Source organism: Hydra vulgaris, chromosome 12 (assembly GCF_038396675.1).
Source record: "Hydra vulgaris chromosome 12, alternate assembly HydraT2T_AEP".
In the NCBI taxonomy this organism is placed as follows: domain Eukaryota; kingdom Metazoa; phylum Cnidaria; class Hydrozoa; order Anthoathecata; family Hydridae; genus Hydra; species Hydra vulgaris.
Window position 1 is genome coordinate 5,509,701 of NC_088931.1, and position 17,975 is coordinate 5,527,675.

At 28.2% G+C, this 17,975-nt stretch overlaps 2 protein-coding genes across 2 annotated transcripts; both read right to left on the minus strand.

The window, feature by feature from the left end:
• Positions 1–1,024: 1,024 nt before the first annotated feature.
• LOC136087904 (uncharacterized) lies at positions 1,025–4,736 on the minus strand. The gene is made up of 2 exons (XM_065811527.1): positions 2,956–4,736; positions 1,025–1,169 (listed from the first exon to the last, which is right to left on the minus strand). Exons 1-2 carry the CDS (start codon positions 4,734–4,736, stop codon positions 1,025–1,027), a joined length of 1,926 nt encoding a protein of 641 aa, XP_065667599.1.
• Positions 4,737–12,071: 7,335 nt separating this feature from the next.
• On the minus strand, positions 12,072–14,359 carry LOC136087905 (uncharacterized). Its single transcript, XM_065811528.1, has 3 exons — positions 13,342–14,359; positions 12,860–13,219; positions 12,072–12,394 (listed from the first exon to the last, which is right to left on the minus strand). Exons 1-3 carry the CDS (start codon positions 14,357–14,359, stop codon positions 12,072–12,074), a joined length of 1,701 nt encoding a protein of 566 aa, XP_065667600.1.
• Positions 14,360–17,975: the final 3,616 nt, after the last annotated feature.

A 17,975-nucleotide genomic window follows, 5' to 3' on the forward strand; every position in this document is an offset into this window, starting at 1 on the left:
GTAAAACAATAATTACCCCAAGAGTTTTTACCGGCTTTATTTTTGTTTTAGTTATTTTATATTAGTTATTTTAAAAAAAAGCACAAGCATGCCATCATAGGCAACTACTGCTCCTATGATGGCATAAGGGGGGATGGGGCTAGTTAGCATCAAGGGTAACTTGATAACTTCATTTGACCTTAGAGTCTTCCCTCCAAAATGCCAGAATTTACGCGTAATCATTAAGGTTGTTCATGGAAGCAAAAATTGAATTTTCGATCAAAAAAAAAGTTGTCGAAACTCTATTTTTGTCTCGGTAAGTTCGAAATAATTTCAAACTAATTAATTTTGCATCGAAATTGTAAAATTTGCTTCAAAATATTTTTGCGATTTCGAAATTCTGAAAATATTACCAAAACAATTTTTCACCTTCAAAATTCTAAAATTTGCTGCGAAATATTTTTGCGATTTCAAAATTCTAAAAATAATATCGAAACAATTTTTCACTTTCGAAATTCTAAAACTTGCTTCGAAATATTTTTGTGATTTCGAAATTCTGAAAATAATACCGAAACGATATTTTACTTTCGAAATTCTAAAATTTACTTTGAAATATTTTTTCAGGGATTAGAACCCCAACGGTTTTTTTGCAGGGATTAGAACATTCGGGATAAGATAAGGGGTTGATATTTTGTGACATTTTGTGGAAAAGGGAGGAGGGGGATATGAAAAGTTTTTTGCGTGACATAATTTGCAAATGACCCTTACCATCTACACGGTGAAATGTTTTATATAAAATATTAGCTCTCTCAAAGTGAATAAACCTACTTATAGCAAAAGCTACTTAAGTGTTTTTGCTTACAATTTAAATTGTAAATTTTGAACGTATAATTTTTTAAATTTTTACTTATTCACTTATTCAAATTTTTACTAATTAATTATTGAATAAAGATGCTTTTTTTTTTTTTTTTTTTTTTTTAGGTTATTTAGGTGCTCCCAGAAGTCCTTGCGGCCTTATCACTGAGCACCGCAGGAGAGCATTTAACTAGAAGTTCACACCTCCTTCTTTACCAATGTCGCTTTTGGCTAGAGCCGGCGTTGAACCTCGGACCTCTGGGTTCTGAGCCAGAACTCTAACCACTGCGCCACGGCTGCTCACTTTAAGCAACAACATAAACGACATAATGATACTATAAGTAACAATATAAAAAGCCTTAAAAAATCAGGTTCTCAATCACTTTATACAAAAGAGTTTCCGATTGAAAATCAAACGTATGAAAATAATGTTCAAACAAAACCTTTACTTAACTCACCAAAAGAAAGTTCGTCAATCTTTTTTTTTTTTTTTTTTTTTACAACAATCATTATTATATATTTCAAAAACAAATAATATTTACATGTCTCCAGTTTATATAAATGTCCACCACAAATATTTACAATATCTAAAGAGCGTTAACAATGCTGTTTAACGCATGCGCGTTTGACATTTTAACTCATGCGAATTAAAATAATAAATTCGTGGTTTATAATATAATGTGCTGGCTATTAACCCATGCATTTAAAAAATATACGCAAGTCCGTCGCACCACAGGGCTACTAGGGACTTGCTTGTCGTTGTCGTTGAAAATATATGTTATTTGTTGAAAATATATATCAACATATATTAGTAGTACTATGTAGTTGTAAGGAAACTCGCAGAAGACTAAGAAAAGTCTTTTCATCGAGAACCTTTAAAATACAAAATAAACTAAAAATTTAAAGAGTAAAGACACACATTAATTTTTTGAGGTCTACTGTTCAGAAAAAATTTAACTATGTATAGTTGCTAACATTTTTTATTTTTTTATTTTTTTATATTTTATGTTTTATTTCTTTTTTATTTATTTTTGTAGCTTAAATTGTTCTTTTTACATTTTATTATATTAATTGTTCTTTTATATTTAATACATATCGATAAAATTGGTTTTGTTAATTATGAGATCTTTTAGTTTTTTCTTCAGGGCAATAAGATTATCCAATTTAGTAAGTTCTATATTTTGAGGTATTGTTTTGTTGTATAAATAGGGGCCACGGTATACAATTGAAAATCTCGAAAATTTTGTTTTTTTTATGGGCAATGTAAAGTTTCCGGTTCCTCGTGTGGTATATCTGTTGGCGTTGGTTTGAAAAAAGTTATTAGTAAAATGAGTTGGGACAAGTCCGAGCTTATATTTGAGCATAAATAAAACATTTTGGTAGATGTTAATTTGATAGATATTTAAAGCATTCAAGTTTTTAAGTAAAGGATCGGCATGAGTGAATTTATTTTTATTATAAATCAATCTTGATGCGTGTTTTTGGTGTGTATATAGAGAACTTAATTTAGATTTATTTGTACTTCCCCAGGCAATATTAGCATATGTTAGATAACTTTGTATATAAGAAAAGTAGAGAACTTTCAGATTCTCCTGGGAAAGTATAGTTTTGACTTTGTAAAGTATGCCGATACTTTTTGATATTTTTGTATTTAATGTTTTTATATGGGGTTTCCAAGAAATCGTTTCGTCAATAATTATCCCAAGAAATTTAATAGTTTCAGTTCTTTCGATGTTTATGTTATCAATTTTTAGTAATGGTAGCATGCTTGGTATTTTGTTTTTTTGTTGGTTGGAATGAAACAAGATGTATTTTGTTTTTTCTTGATTTAAAGATAATTTATTTACTTTAAACCAAATGTTTAGACTCTCAAGGTCATCATTTGCAGATTCAAAGAGATTTTCAATTGATGCTGATGAATAAAATAAATTTGTGTCATCAGCAAACATTATTGCATCAAGTTTTTTTAGTGATTGTGGAAGATCGTTAATATAAATTAAAAATAAAAGAGGACCAAGAATGGAACCTTGGGGAACTCCGCATTTTATTTTTAGTAAATTAGAATACTTATTATCGTTCGAAATAACACATTGTTGTCTGTTGCACAGATAACTTTTAAACCAATCTAGGCTAGTATTTTTTATTCCGTATTTTTCCATTTTTTTTAGTAAGATATCATGATTAATTGTGTCAAATGCTTTGGATAGGTCTATAAAAGTTCCTAATACAAATTGCTTTTTATTAAAAGAATCACTTATGCTATTAACTAAATCTAAAATTGCATGTTCTGTTGAGTGCTGTGCTTGAAAGCCGAATTGTTTTTTATTTAAGAACTTGTTTTGAATTAGGTATTCATATAATCTATTATAGATTATTCTTTCAAGTATTTTAGAAAAGGTTGGAAGTATTGAGATTGGTCTGTAATTGTTTATTAGAAATGTTTCACCGGTTTTAAAAATAGGTACAATTTTAGCTACTTTTAATTTATCTGGTACAGTTCCTGTTATAATTGATGATTTAAATATTTCGAAAATAGGTTTGCGTATCTCCGAAAAGACATTGACGACGATATTACTGCAAATGTCATCTATACCTGGAGACTTGTTTGTTTTAAGAGAGTTTATTGCATTTTCGAGTTCATCAATTTTTAGTTCTTTAAATATTAATTCGTTGTTGACACTAGTTAGATAAGTTTCAAATGAGTTGTTTGGACAATTGACTTTTGAAGCTAGATTTGGGCCTATGTTGACAAAAAAACTATTAAATTTTTCTGAAATTGCATTATTATTGTCATACTCTTTATTATCTATAACAATTTGAGCAGGTAAACTATTTATTTTGCAGGTTTTTATCCCAATTATTTCTTTCATGATATCCCAAGTTTTCTTAATATCACCATTTGTGTTTTTTATTTTATTTGAGTAATAGTTTTTCTTTGAACTTTTTTTAATTTTTTCAAACAAGTTTTTATACTGTTTGTAAACATTTAGGTTTGCCTCATTTCTATTTTTTAAGTATTTAATATAAAGTTTTTGTTTTTTTTTTGAGGATTTTTTAATACCTTTGGTGATCCATGGACATTTTAAGTGTTTTTCTTTTATTAATTTTACTTTAATTGGGAAGTGCATATTATAGCTTTTTAGGAAAATTTTTTCGAAGTTATTATAAGCAGAGTTAGTGTGCCCAAGATTGCATTCATGGTATACCTTATCCCACTCTTCTGCCGACAGTGAGTCTTTAAATTGTTGAATAGCAAATTTGTTGATTTTTCTTTTATAAGTTTTAATTTTACAACTATTATTAGATTTTATATCTTGCGTCAAGGAGAAGAAAATAGGAAAATGATCAGATATATCTGCCTTTATTATTCCTGCCTTTAGAGAAGTATCAAACAATGAATTAGTTAATATATTGTCTATTGCAGTGATTGAAGTTGGAGTTACTCGAGTTGGCTTGTTAATAATTGGGAAGATGTAATGTTGAAGCATTTCGTCAAAAAAAAGTTTAGTATTGGCATGTTTATCATATTGTAAACAATCTATGTTTATGTCTCCAATACAGAATATTTTTTTTTGCTCATTGTTGTTTTTTATAAAAATTTGTTTTAAATGATTGGAAAATTTAAATAAATCACCTTCAGGTGGCCGGTAACATGTGGAGACCAGTATATTTTTTGATTTGTTGCTAGTTATTTCAATTGTAAAAACCTCACTATCGGCATCTGAGATCGAAAGGTCATCTCTAATTTTGGTAACTTGATCATTCCTAATATAAGTTATAATTCCACCTCCCCTTTTGTTAGTTTTTCTTTCAGATGATAATAATTTGTAGTTAGGAATTTCTAAACTTGAATTTATTTTGCATGATTCGTCAGAACACCACGTTTCTGTTAGGCATATCATACTTAATAGATAATCGCATTCGATAAGAAAATGTTTTTGCTTATCCATGTTGCTATTTATACTTCTTATGTTAATGTGTATTACAGTAAAATTACTCTTTAACGTTTTTAGTTCACTTTTAAAAGTTTTTATTTCAAAAAAGGACGAACTAAAATTGTTTTCGTTAAAAAAATGCAAATCAGCGTCAGAAATATCATTAAGTAAAACATTTGCTGAATTGAAAACATTAAAGTGTAATTTTTCAAAATCTATTGTTAAGTTAGTCATTAATTAAAATCGTTAAAATAGCGCTTCGCTTAATAAAACTTCGCGCGTTTACTTTCTAAAATCTCTACAATAAATTTTATCAAATTTAACAACTGCAAATTTACCTTCGTTTTGTAAATCGTTTAACTTCTTCCCAAAGCTTCTTTCTTTCTAACATCGTTTCTTTTGCATAATCTTCATTGATATAAATACCGGTTCCTTTAAGTTTATTTACTGAGCTTAATATTTTATTTTTATCATGATAATTCAAAAGCTTTAAAACGATTGGTCTTAGTGTTTTATTATCTTTAACTGCACCGACTCGGTGCGCTCGTTCCACAACTACTTCACTTAATATATTTAGCTTTGTTTTAAAGATGTCTTTTACAGCCTTCTCACAATCACTCCAGTTTTCTTCAGGGTTTTCTTTTATGCCATCGATACGTAAGTTATTACGTCTCGAGCGATTCTCTAAGTCAATAGATTCTTTATTTAACATCAAAATTTCATTATCATATTTTGTTTTTATATGAATAAGTTCATCCTTAGCTTTTTCTTCTTGGAAATTTAAGCTGACTTTTATTTCGTCAACTTCATTTTCAACTCTTCTGATATTTAACTGGTTATTGTTTATTTCAGCGTCCATTTTGTCTAACCTTGCTGTTATTATTTTGAAATTCGAACTTATTATTGTAGTGAAGTTTTTTTCATGATCTTTGAGTAATCTCTCCGTTTCTGCTAGTATACTTCTTTTTTGTTCTTCTAGTTTGCTTGTGATAATTTTTTCTATATTTTTAATATTTATTTCCATTTTTATTGTAAATAAAGTTATGCTCAAAAAAAGAATACGTCTTACTCGTCTTGTGCCGCAAACGCAAATCTTGCTTGATTCTTCCAACCAACCGGATCATTTAAAACATGAGGGTTTACAAAAGGTTTTAGAAAGGTCTACAGAAGAAAATATGAAACTAAACAAAATCATTGACAAGCAAGATTCATCAAACAGTATAAAATCTAGTGAAAGTCAATTATATAACCAGGACAATTTAAAATATTCCGTCTCTATACCTAACGACTCTTCAGTAAATGTTTCTTTAGGTGCTCCATGTATTTATACCAATAGATACCAATAGACTAAACAGCTAAGAAACAATTTGTGTTGAAAAGCTTGTAGGTGATAGTAATAAGGTGCCAACAAGTGACAGTAATAAACTTCCGAGTGAAAGTTGTAGCCCATCGACCAGTGGTGGTAATAATGTATCAACAAGTGACAGTAATAAGGTACGAACAACTTTTGGCATGCATAAGGATTATTTAAAGTCAAAAAGTTTAAGTAGCGTTGATGTGTCTCGATACTCCTATCCTATGAAATTTTATCAAAAATCTAAAGAAAAGATATCTCTTCCCTTGAAAGGTAATTCCAAAATTGAAAAAAACAAAAGGCATTCCGAGCTGGAGAGCGTGGAATCAGAAATGATTTATCGTTCCTATTCTTTACAACAAAGTAAAAATCATAGTAGAGAATCATTGCCTATTTTCGATACGCAATTAAAAAACAATAAAGAAACAATTTTCTCAGCCCTGACTTAAGGTAAGACTTTTTGTTAACACTCAGCCCTGACTTAAGGTCCACCTCTTGCAGATCTCATTCTTCTGAAAATTCAAATTGTTCCAGTTTTTTATCCTGTGGTGCCTATCCATTAAAAACATTTTCCAAAGAATATAATCCTACTACGAATATACCCCTTCGGGATACAAAAACAAGATCGAGTTCAAATGTTTTTAATAAAAGACCTTCTTCCGAATATATGAGTTCCAATAACTCAGCGTATGTAACAACGCCCACTTCCAGTTATATTTCTTATGGTAGCGCCCCTTACTTATCGACAGGGTTTCACGCCCCACATCTTATGTCATTATCGAATCGTCAAGTATTTGATAGTAGTCCAGGTCAAAAAAGTATTTTTATACAATATTGAATGAAGATGCTTAAAAGCATCTTCATTCAATATTGAATAAAAATAATTTGAGCTTCTAATTCAAAATTAAATTCAAAACTAAAATGTGGTTAAACTATAGTTTAAACTAGTGTTGTTACGACTATTAAAAATATTAACTGTCGACTAAATTGACTAATATATTTCCAAAAGTCGACCAAAGTCGACTTTTTAACTTATATTTACTTATATTTTTAAATTATATAACTTAAATATTAATGAAACAAAACAATATGAACGCCACGCAGGATAAATTTTGCTAGGTCCAAATGATTTAATATTGTGAAAAAGTCCTTTTGATTTCTTGATAAATATAAAAAAGTATAAGTCTAAAATAGTAAAATAAAAGTAAATATAAGTTTTAAAATAAACTATTTAGATATGAAGGGTCTCACAATTTAATTATGTTTAGAGCCCTAGTTAAAGAACGGAACGGATCGGCACTGTATATCGGATCGATATTGTATGAAAATCTTTTTAATAATCACATGCAAAGACTGCTAAAAAAAAAAAAAAAACACATAATTATAAAGTATTTTAATATAATAATTATTGTCATATGTTATGAAGTTGTTTAATAATGCAGGGCCGTCAGGAAAAATTTTTGGACCATTAAAAGGCAGATGCCAAAAAGCATGCGGAAAAGCCTTTTTTGGCGAGCCCTCGTTAAATGATCAGTCGTAAACCCAGAAATACAGAAGCTAACTAACAATATTTTGGATTTAAATTAATTGGGATATCGAAAAAAGAAATTTGTAATTTTGATTATTTATAAAAAAACTAAAGAAGTGAAAAAATAATATAAATAAAATGTTAATATAGTAAAAATAGAGAAAAAGTATACAAAAATAGTGTAAGATGAAAATAATATTATTTTTACAAATACACACCCAATGAATCTTTCCCAACCTCTTTTCAGGCCTGGTTGTTTGTATATCATTTTTTAGATACTATGTTAGAACTAAGATTCGGCAAGTTACTTACTGTTAACATTACGAATTGTTAACTTAGGCGGAGTTTAATTCTAGTTACCATACATAATTACCGGAAGACGTCGTGAAGCTACTGTATTATAAGTTACTCTTAAGTACTTTTAATTGTTCTCAAGTGACCGCAGATACCGGTACCGGTAACTAAAAGTAATTTTTTTGGAAGTTGCTGAAATCCTCAAACCCTTAATAGAACTTCAAGGGAGTAAACAAAAAACTTAGTGCTAGATTAGGAGAGAGATGGAGGATGGAGGGAGATACTATAATTTAATTTTTTAATTTAATAAGAAAAAAAGGGGGGCATGTATTTTATTCCGGCTCTGAAAAAACTACATTCTATTCAACAGTCATATTTGCTTTTGTTAATAAAATAAAATTAAAAAGATTTATAATATTCAATCAAATAAAAAGATCTTAGAAATGCATGTATAAGTACTATTATTCGACTAAATCAACTTTTAGTCGATTAGTAGATAGTCCAAAGTCGATTAGATCCACTATTAGATTTTTTAAAGTCGACTAATTTCGACTAGTAGACTTTTAGTCGATTTAGTCGAAGTCGATAGCAACACTAGTTTAAACACTTTTAAATTTTAAATTTGCATAACATAAGTTTAAACCTTAGATTTAGAGTTTATTAAGAATTTACATAAAAGTTTGTGCACTTTTCCTAAATGATATAATTAAGATGTTTAAAAGTTATAATGTGCAATTCCCTAAGGGCCTCTAACGCATGTATAAGAAATCATTGTTGCAACGTAAACGGCTAATTACTTCTAGTGGTTATATAGATGAGATTTACAACGATTTCAAACAATTTTATTATATCTTAGCAATCTTTTTGTTACATAACTCTAAAATGTAACTAAAGTTATAATAGTCTAAAATGTAAATCAAATATAAGAAGAAAAAAAATCTCCTTAATCGCTCAGTAACCTAAGTGAAGTAACATGTGTTACAAATTTACTAATAACATAAGTTACTAATTTATTAATACTTGTTGTATGCGTACGAGTAAAAAAACTACTTGCTTATTAGTTTGAATAAACAAAAATAAATAAATCCGTTATTAAGAAAGGAATAAGAAAACGGAGCTTCGTTTGGACATATTTCGAAAAAGACCAAAAGAATCAAACAAAGTGCAGCATATGTTATAAGATTCTACCTTACATCAGTTCGACCAGTTCAATGCAATCCCATTTATCAATTGATCATTGCATTAATTCAAAAGTATCTAAAAAATCAACAATTTTACTCAACGATGACGATATATCCGATATTGAGAGCGGTAATGAAAATAGTTTTGAAGAGACTGGTCATAAAAAATTAAACAAGTTATTGATGAACTTTATTGTTGGTACTGATCAGCCGATTTCGATAGTATGTCACCCAGATTTTGTAAATTTAGTTAGTGAGTTAAACAAAAGCCACAAAATGCCATGCATAAATACGGTGAGCAAAAAATTAATTGCATCAATAGTTACTGACTCAGGTGCAAACATTTTCTCTGCAGTAAATAAATTTGATGATAATGTTTTTAAGATTCCATATGCTGGTCATCGTTTGAATCATGTGGTTAACGATCTTCTAAACACGAGAGATATAAAAGTAAAAAAATTAAAAAATGGTTCAAAGCGTTACGAAGTAAAGGATTACGACGGTAATGGAAAATTAATTATTTAAGAAATTACAGAAAGTGAAGTTAAAGAAATTGAAAAAATGAACGAAGACAAATCGGAAATCGCCAAGGTAATTTTATCCTGTAGGCACATTGTTGGTTCAGTTAAGCATTTGGAGATGTTACAAAAAAAGTTAAGAGAAGTTCAAGAAACACTTCGATATGAAACTAAAATAAAGTTAGTACAGGATATAGCTATTCGTTGGAATAGCCAATTCGATATGATTGAATCTATATTAACTAATAAAACTGCGTTCGATATGATAAGCATCAAATACCAAAATATAAAAGACTATCTTCCCATAGCTAATGAATTTAAGATGCTGGAGGATTTATGCGATTTGTTACACCCAATTAAAGAGCTAAAAAAACTTTTTAGCGGAAAGAAACATGTTACAGTAACATTTCTGTTTCCAACATTGTATTCTTTACTAAACGGAATACTTGAATCACAACCAATTTTTACAGAACTAGTTAAGACTTTTCAAAAGGAATTATTAAGGTCTCTAAAAGGGTGTTTTATATACATTTTTGCTAATGATTTTTTCTTAGCAGCTAGTTTACTTGATTTCAAATTTCGTAAATTTGAGTTTATCAAAAATGATATCGATAGATATGAATGCATTACAAAGGCAAAAATGTTTATAAAAACATTTTATGAAATGCATCTTAAAGAATCCGAAGAAATTGATATAACAATTGAAACAAATTGTTTAAATAACACTTTAAACTCATCAAACAGCTCAACTGAGAATACCATAAAAACATTTCAGCAATCGTCAACGCCACCGTTTGCAAATACTACTACTTTCCAGTCTTTATTTTCTTTTTCTGTCTGGAAAAAACACCAGTATTTAATCATTGAGCTGCCACCAGGGCAGACACTAGCATGTGTCACGTGGTGGGGTGCAATTAAAATTTTTTAATTGCTTAGTAAAAAATAAGGTCCTTGTTTTTTGAAATTCGACGACTGATTGGTCTAAAAGGTCTACATTTGTCGGCTTATTTAAAATGGTAAATTTTTCCGACTAAATGCACAAAAAATGCATTGAGGAGGGAAGGGTTGTAAATAATTTTAAATTTAAGTAATGTTTCCCCATCACTGTATGGTTTAGAATTTGTAACTAAAGAGACTAATTTCATAGCTTGCAACAGTAGCATTTACTGTTAAGATAGTGTCTCTTTTTAACAAATCTTGTTGTCCAACGAACTATTTATAAATTTGTTTTTTGTTTTTTTCCCTAATTCGTCAAGAAACTGGTTAAGTTTTTTAGATGTTTTGAATCATGGTGTCTCCTTAAACTATATTCTTTGCACACTAAAACAGATTCATTACATAGTGGCACCAAATTAAATTTACCAAAATAGTATTATTTTACCATATATACATATCTCTCTCTCTCTCTCTCTCTCTCTCTCTCTCTCTCTCTCTCTCTCTCTCTCTCTCTCTATATATATATATATATATATATATATATATATATATATATATATATATATATATATATATATATATATATATATTAGGGTGGAGCGATTTTGAAAATTTTTGAAATTTGATTTGCCTGAGCAGCAATTCAATATCTTTTGGTGAAAAAAGAACCTTACTCTTTTTTTTTTTAGTTTAGATGAGTTCTTGAGGTTCCTCTTTGGATTCTAAATTTTTGATGGGTTGTTATTGTTTATTGATGGGTTTTGATGGGTTGTTATTGTATATTGTTTAAATTTTTTTTTTCTAAACTATATCAACTTGATACTTAAAAGAAGCAAAATAATATGCTGATTTTGAAAATAATATTTGTTTTAATTAAAAAATTAAAATTAAAAAAGTAGAGTTGTTTTTTTAATTAAAAACCCCCGTCCTCAACAAAACGGGGGTTTTAAGGTATATTTTTGCAAGTATTTTTTTCACTAAAAAATTTTTTTAATAAAAATATTATTTATGAAACAAGCATTTTTTTCTGCTTTTTTGAGTCCAAGGTTGATATGGTTTAGAAAAAAAAAAAATCAAAAATATTAGGACCTGTCAAGAATTTAAATTCCAAAGAGGACCCTCAAGATTTTTTTACTTATATCTTATAATTAATAGACATTGATTCGTGTCTCAGTAATATTGGTTTTTAAACTCTTTTTTTTTGCTATGAAAATCGCTCCACCCTAATATATATATATATATATATATATATATATATATATATATATATATATATATATATATATATATATATATATATATATATATATATATATATATATATATATATATTAAAAAATAGAAGTCTTTACAGAGAAATATTAACGGACAAAAAACTATACATAATAAACCAATATATTTATTACAAAATAACTCGGTAAATAACCAATAAAAAAAAACAAAACCAACTGTCAAAAAATATATATTTATATAAATAAACTGACAGTAAAATTAAATAGATAAGTTTATAGTATAATGTAAAGCTTGTTTATTAAGTGAGGGACTTTCCCATTTAATGTGGAGGGCTTCTTTTATCTTTAATTTGTGTTTGTTTGGGGCATTATCCAAAATCTCAAAAGAATCACAGTTAGCCAAATTTTTGCAATTAAGAGATAAATTCAAGTGTTTAAATATATGAGATTGTTTATCACTTTTAAGGTGCTCATTTATTCGAGTTGCCAAGTGTCTGGAGGTTTCTCCAATATAACTGGCATTACAGCCAGCGCAAGAAAATTTATAGACAACATGAGATTTAAGCAGTTTAGGAAGTGACTCTTTTAAGCAAAAACAATCTTGTATTTTATTAGTAGTGAAAATTAATTTTATTAGAATATCCTTGCAATATTTATGAACAATTTTTGAAATTTTCCTTTTAGTGTAATTAGAGTACATTATTATTTTGTAAAACTAATGATAGATTCTTAATATCTTTATCAAAACCAAACCAAGAATTATTAATTTTAAATGTACGATCAATCAAACACCGAACAAGTCCAAATTTGTAGCAAGAGGGAATAAAACTAAAAAAATTTTGTAAAAGGTCTGTATACGTTTTTTTGTGATAAACTGAAGTCGTAAACGAGTTGGATTTTTTAATAAGTACATCTAAAAAAGCAATCTGGTTATCTTGTTCTTTTTCCATAGTAAATTTCAGATTTTTATGTTGTTTATTGAGGTGTTTGAAAAATTCTTGAGCTTCATATTCAGAATTAAAAATAGCAATTATGTCATCGACATACCGTTTATAAAAAATGGTGCTGTAAAAGAGCAGTTATTGACCCATGTTTGTTCATGATAACCTACGAAAATATTAGCTAAGATGGGCGCTAAAGGAGAACCCATAGCAACGCCATCTGTTTGATCGTAATATTTACCGCCAAATAGAAAATGTGAACCGGATGTGGAAATCTTAAGTAATTTTTTAAATTGAACTTTTGAAAAACGTTTTGAGTTAGTTTTATCTTTAAAAAATAAATCAGTTGCAATGTTGATGGTTTCTTTAAGAGGAATATTCGTGAACAAACTTTCAACATCATATGAAACAATAAATTTATTAGTTACATTAATTTGTTTTAATTCTTCAACAAAAGAAAATGAGTCTAAAGTGCAAAATTGTTTAGGTATACATGGAGACAATAAATGAGAGAGATGTTTGGCAAGGTTGTAGTTATATGTTCCGATTGTTGAGATGATAGGTCGAAATGTTGGAAGAAATCTTTACTAACTTTGTGCATCTTAGGTAACGCGTAAATTCTTGCAGGTTGAGATTCTACAGGATAGATTTTAGTGTAAATGTCTTTTTCAAAACATTTAAGCTTATAAAGTTGTCTAAGATACACTTGTAAAGATATTTCTCTTTTTATAGTTGGATCCTCTTTTAATTCTTTAAATTTAATCTTATTACTTATAATATTATGTAATGAATTTTTATAATCAATTTTATTAAGAACAATTATACCATTTCCTTTGTCTGGTCGTGTAATAACAATGTTCTCATTATTCCGAAGTCTTTTTAATATTTTATGTTTTCTTAGACAATTTTCAGATGGAGTGTATTTGTATACGTAGTTGTTAGCCAAATGGAAAAGTTCACTTTTAAGTTGAGGTTTTGAATCGTTGTTTTTCAGTTGATTATTAAGAAATTGCGAAATACAATCAAATTGAGCGAATACATCCGTCTTTTTTATAAACGCTGGTGGCAAAGCGAAACCAAGACCATTGTTTAGTAAATCAAGTTCATCATCTTGTAATGTATATGAGGATAGATTTTGAATAACATTTTGATGTTTAAAAGGAAAAACTGCTGATTTTGTGAGAGAACATAATTTCTTTTCGTGAGTTTTAATGATTGAAAGCTCTTTCTTTTTTATATTGTTTTTGATTACCATAGTTAAAAGATACCATTGCAAAGCTGAACAGTTTTTTCTTACTTGAGATTTCAAATTTTCTAACTCTTTGTCCAATAATTTCTTTTCATTTATTCTTTTATGTAAAGCACTTTTAAGCAATCGGTTTTTAATCGAGATTATATCATTATAATTTGCATGTGGTATGTTGAAGCCAAGATATTTCGGATAGACTTTGAATAGTTTGCAATTTTTTAAAAAGTTTATGTCTAAGCGAGCTTTGTTGCTTTTAATATGAAGTTTTTCAAGTTTTCGTAAAATATGCAAAGTTAAACCTGCTTGTGAAGAGTTTGCTAAATCGTGAAATACATTTGTTGAACGTCGTAATAGCATAAAATAAGTAATTATTTTTAAAAATAACACGATGTTTTTTATTCTTGACATGTTTCGTAAAATTTTATTTACATTTTCAAAAGATTATTTTACAATAATAAAAAACTCTGAAATATATATTAAAAAATAGAAGTCTTTACAGAGAAATATTAACGGACAAAAAACTATACATAATAAACCAATATATTTATTACAAAATAAATTCATTACATAATATTATAAGTAATAAGATTAAATTTAAAGAATTAAAAGAGGATCCAACTATAAAAAGAGAAATATCTTTACAAGTGTATCTTAGACAACTTTATAAGCTTAAATGTTTTGAAAAAGACATTTACACTAAAATCTATCCTGTAGAATCTCAACCTGCAAGAATTTACGCGTTACCTAAGATGCACAAAGTTAGTAAAGATTTCTTCCAACATTTCGACCTATCATCTCAACAATCGGAACATATAACTACAACCTTGCCAAACATCTCTCTCATTTATTGTCTCCATGTATACCTAAACAATTTTGCACTTTAGACTCATTTTCTTTTGTTGAAGAATTAAAACAAATTAATGTAACTAATAAATTTATTGTTTCATATGATGTTGAAAGTTTGTTCACGAATATTCCTCTTAAAGAAACCATCAACATTGCAACTGATTTATTTTTTAAAGATAAAACTAACTCAAAACGTTTTTCAAAAGTTCAATTTAAAAAATTACTTAAGATTTCCACATCCGGTTCACATTTTCTATTTGGCGGTAAATATTACGATCAAACAGATGGCGTTGCTATGGGTTCTCCTTTAGCGCCCATCTTAGCTAATATTTTCGTAGGTTATCATGAACAAACATGGGTCAATAACTGCTCTTTTACAGCACCATTTTTTATAAACGGTATGTCGATGACATAATTGCTATTTTTAATTCTGAATATGAAGCTCAAGAATTTTTCAAACACCTCAATAAACAACATAAAAATCTGAAATTTACTATGGAAAAAGAACAAGATAACCAGATTGCTTTTTTAGATGTACTTATTAAAAAATCCAACTCGTTTACGACTTCAGTTTATCACAAAAAAACGTATACAGACCTTTTACAAAATTTTTTTAGTTTTATTCCCTCTTGCTACAAATTTGGACTTGTTCGGTGTTTGATTGATCGTACATTTAAAATTAATAATTCTTGGTTTGGTTTTGATAAAGATATTAAGAATCTATCATTAGTTTTACAAAATAATAATGTACTCTAATTACACTAAAAGGAAAATTTCAAAAATTGTTCATAAATATTGCAAGGATATTCTAATAAAATTAATTTTCACTACTAATAAAATACAAGATTGTTTTTGCTTAAAAGAGTCACTTCCTAAACTGCTTAAATCTCATGTTGTCTATAAATTTTCTTGCGCTGGCTGTAATGCCAGTTATATTGGAGAAACCTCCAGACACTTGGCAACTCGAATAAATGAGCACCTTAAAAGTGATAAACAATCTCATATATTTAAACACTTGAATTTATCTCTTAATTGCAAAAATTTGGCTAACTGTGATTCTTTTGAGATTTTGGATAATGCCCCAAACAAACACAAATTAAAGATAAAAGAAGCCCTCCACATTAAATGGGAAAGTCCCTCACTTAATAAACAAGCTTTACATTATACTATAAACTTATCTATTTAATTTTACTGTCAGTTTATTTATATAAATATATATTTTTTGACAGTTGGTTTTGTTTTTTTTTATTGGTTATTTACCGAGTTATTTTGTAATAAATATATTGGTTTATTATGTATAGTTTTTTGTCCGTTAATATTTCTCTGTAAAGACTTCTATTTTTTAATATATACTTAAGAGTTTTTTATTATTGTAAAATATATATATATATATATACATATACACTGAGGCATATTCGTTTAGACGCATCAATTTTTTCTCTTTATCTTAATTTTTTTCTATGTATTGTCAATTGATATGCATGCAAGTTATTATCAAAATAATTGTTGTGTTGTGGGCTAATGAAAACCACAAAAAAAAATTTTCTTTGTGTCTTTATTAACATGAGAGTATGTTTGATATACAAAAGCACATTTTTTAATTGGAATATATCTATAGACGCAATCAGGTTAATAACGGTAGTTATTGATTTTTAATCACTTTTACACAAATAAATTGAAAATTTTTAGTGTAGCTTGATCGTTGGCTCTGCCAGTATCATTTTTATTGCATTTTACAAAATACCTAAAGGAAAGTATTTGACAGATGCTGAAAAAATACAAATTAATTTATATCGTGGCTCAGAAGTCTCACCAGCACTTTCTATACGAGAAATAGCTAGAAAAGTTGGAAGATCTGACCATGTTGTACGAAACTGCATTACAAAAGGTGACAATTACGGTGTAAAAAAAGCAACAAACGGCAACAAAGTATTAACAAATCAGCAAATTAATCGAATTCGCTTCGAAGCAACTAAAAATAAATTGAATGCAACACAAATAAAGGATAAATTATTATTGCCTGTCACCAATAAACATGTTTCACATATTCTACGTACAACACCAAACGTAAAGTGGAAGAAACCACACCAAAAACCAATGTTAAAAAAACACCATAAAATTGCTAGATTACGGTTTGCTAAAAACCATATACATTGGACTCATGAGTGGCAAAACGTAATATTTTTAGTTGTAAAAAAGTTCAATTTAGATGGTCCGGACGCTTACAGTTGTTATTGACATGATCTAAGAAGAATAAATGGCCCACAAACAAAACGAAATTATGGAGGAGGAAGTTTAATGGTTTGGGGTGGACTTTCTTATTCAGGAAAATTGACTCTGTGTTGTGGTTTACCTAAAATGAACTCGATAAAGTATACAAAAATGTTGGATGATGTTCTCATAACTTATATGGATGAAAACATGGACGATAATGCCATATTTCAGCAACATAATGCTGCAATTCACACATCTAGGCATTCTATGAAATGATTTAAAGACCACAACGTCCCGGTTCTCGAATGGCCAGCTTGTAGCCCGGACTTAAATCCAATCGAGAACGTGTGGGGAATGCTATCAAGAAAAGTTTATGACGCTAAAGCAGCCGGACACCAATTTAAAACTGTTACTGAGTTAAAGTGTAAAATCCTTGAAGCATGGTCCGAGTTGGATCAAACTACACTTCAACAACTAGTGGAGTCAATGAAAGGCAGAATTTTTGAGGTGACCCAGTGTAATGGAGGACATACGCATTACTAATTTTCATCTTTTAATGTCAAAAATATGACTGCGTCTATAGATATATTCCAATTAAAAAATGTACTTTTGTATATCAAACATACTCTCATGTTAATAAAGACACATAAAAAAATTTTTTTTGTGATTTTTATTAGCCCACAACACAACAATTATTTTGATAATAACTTGCATGCATATCAGTTGACAATACATAAAAAAAAATTAAGATAAAAAGAAAAAAATTGATGCGTCTAAACGAATATGCCTCAGTGTATATATATCTATATATATATATATATATATATATATATATATATATATATATATATATATATATATATATATATATATATATATATATATATATATATATATATATATATATATATAT

Coding starts and splice junctions, on each gene's coding strand:
- LOC136087904 (XM_065811527.1), bottom strand. CDS start 4,736: ATGATATGCCTAACAGAAACGTGGTGTTCTGACGAATCATGCAAAATA. Junction 1,170..2,955: donor AAAAATACTAGCCTAGATTG/GTTTAAAAGTTA, acceptor TGTTACTTATAG/TATCATTATGTCGTTTATGT.
- LOC136087905 (XM_065811528.1), bottom strand. CDS start 14,359: ATGCTATTACGACGTTCAACAAATGTATTTCACGATTTAGCAAACTCT. Junction 13,220..13,341: donor ACCTAAGATGCACAAAGTTA/GTAAAGATTTCT, acceptor TTTGCACTTTAG/ACTCATTTTCTTTTGTTGAA. Junction 12,395..12,859: donor AGCACCATTTTTTATAAACG/GTATGTCGATGA, acceptor TTTGCTTAAAAG/AGTCACTTCCTAAACTGCTT.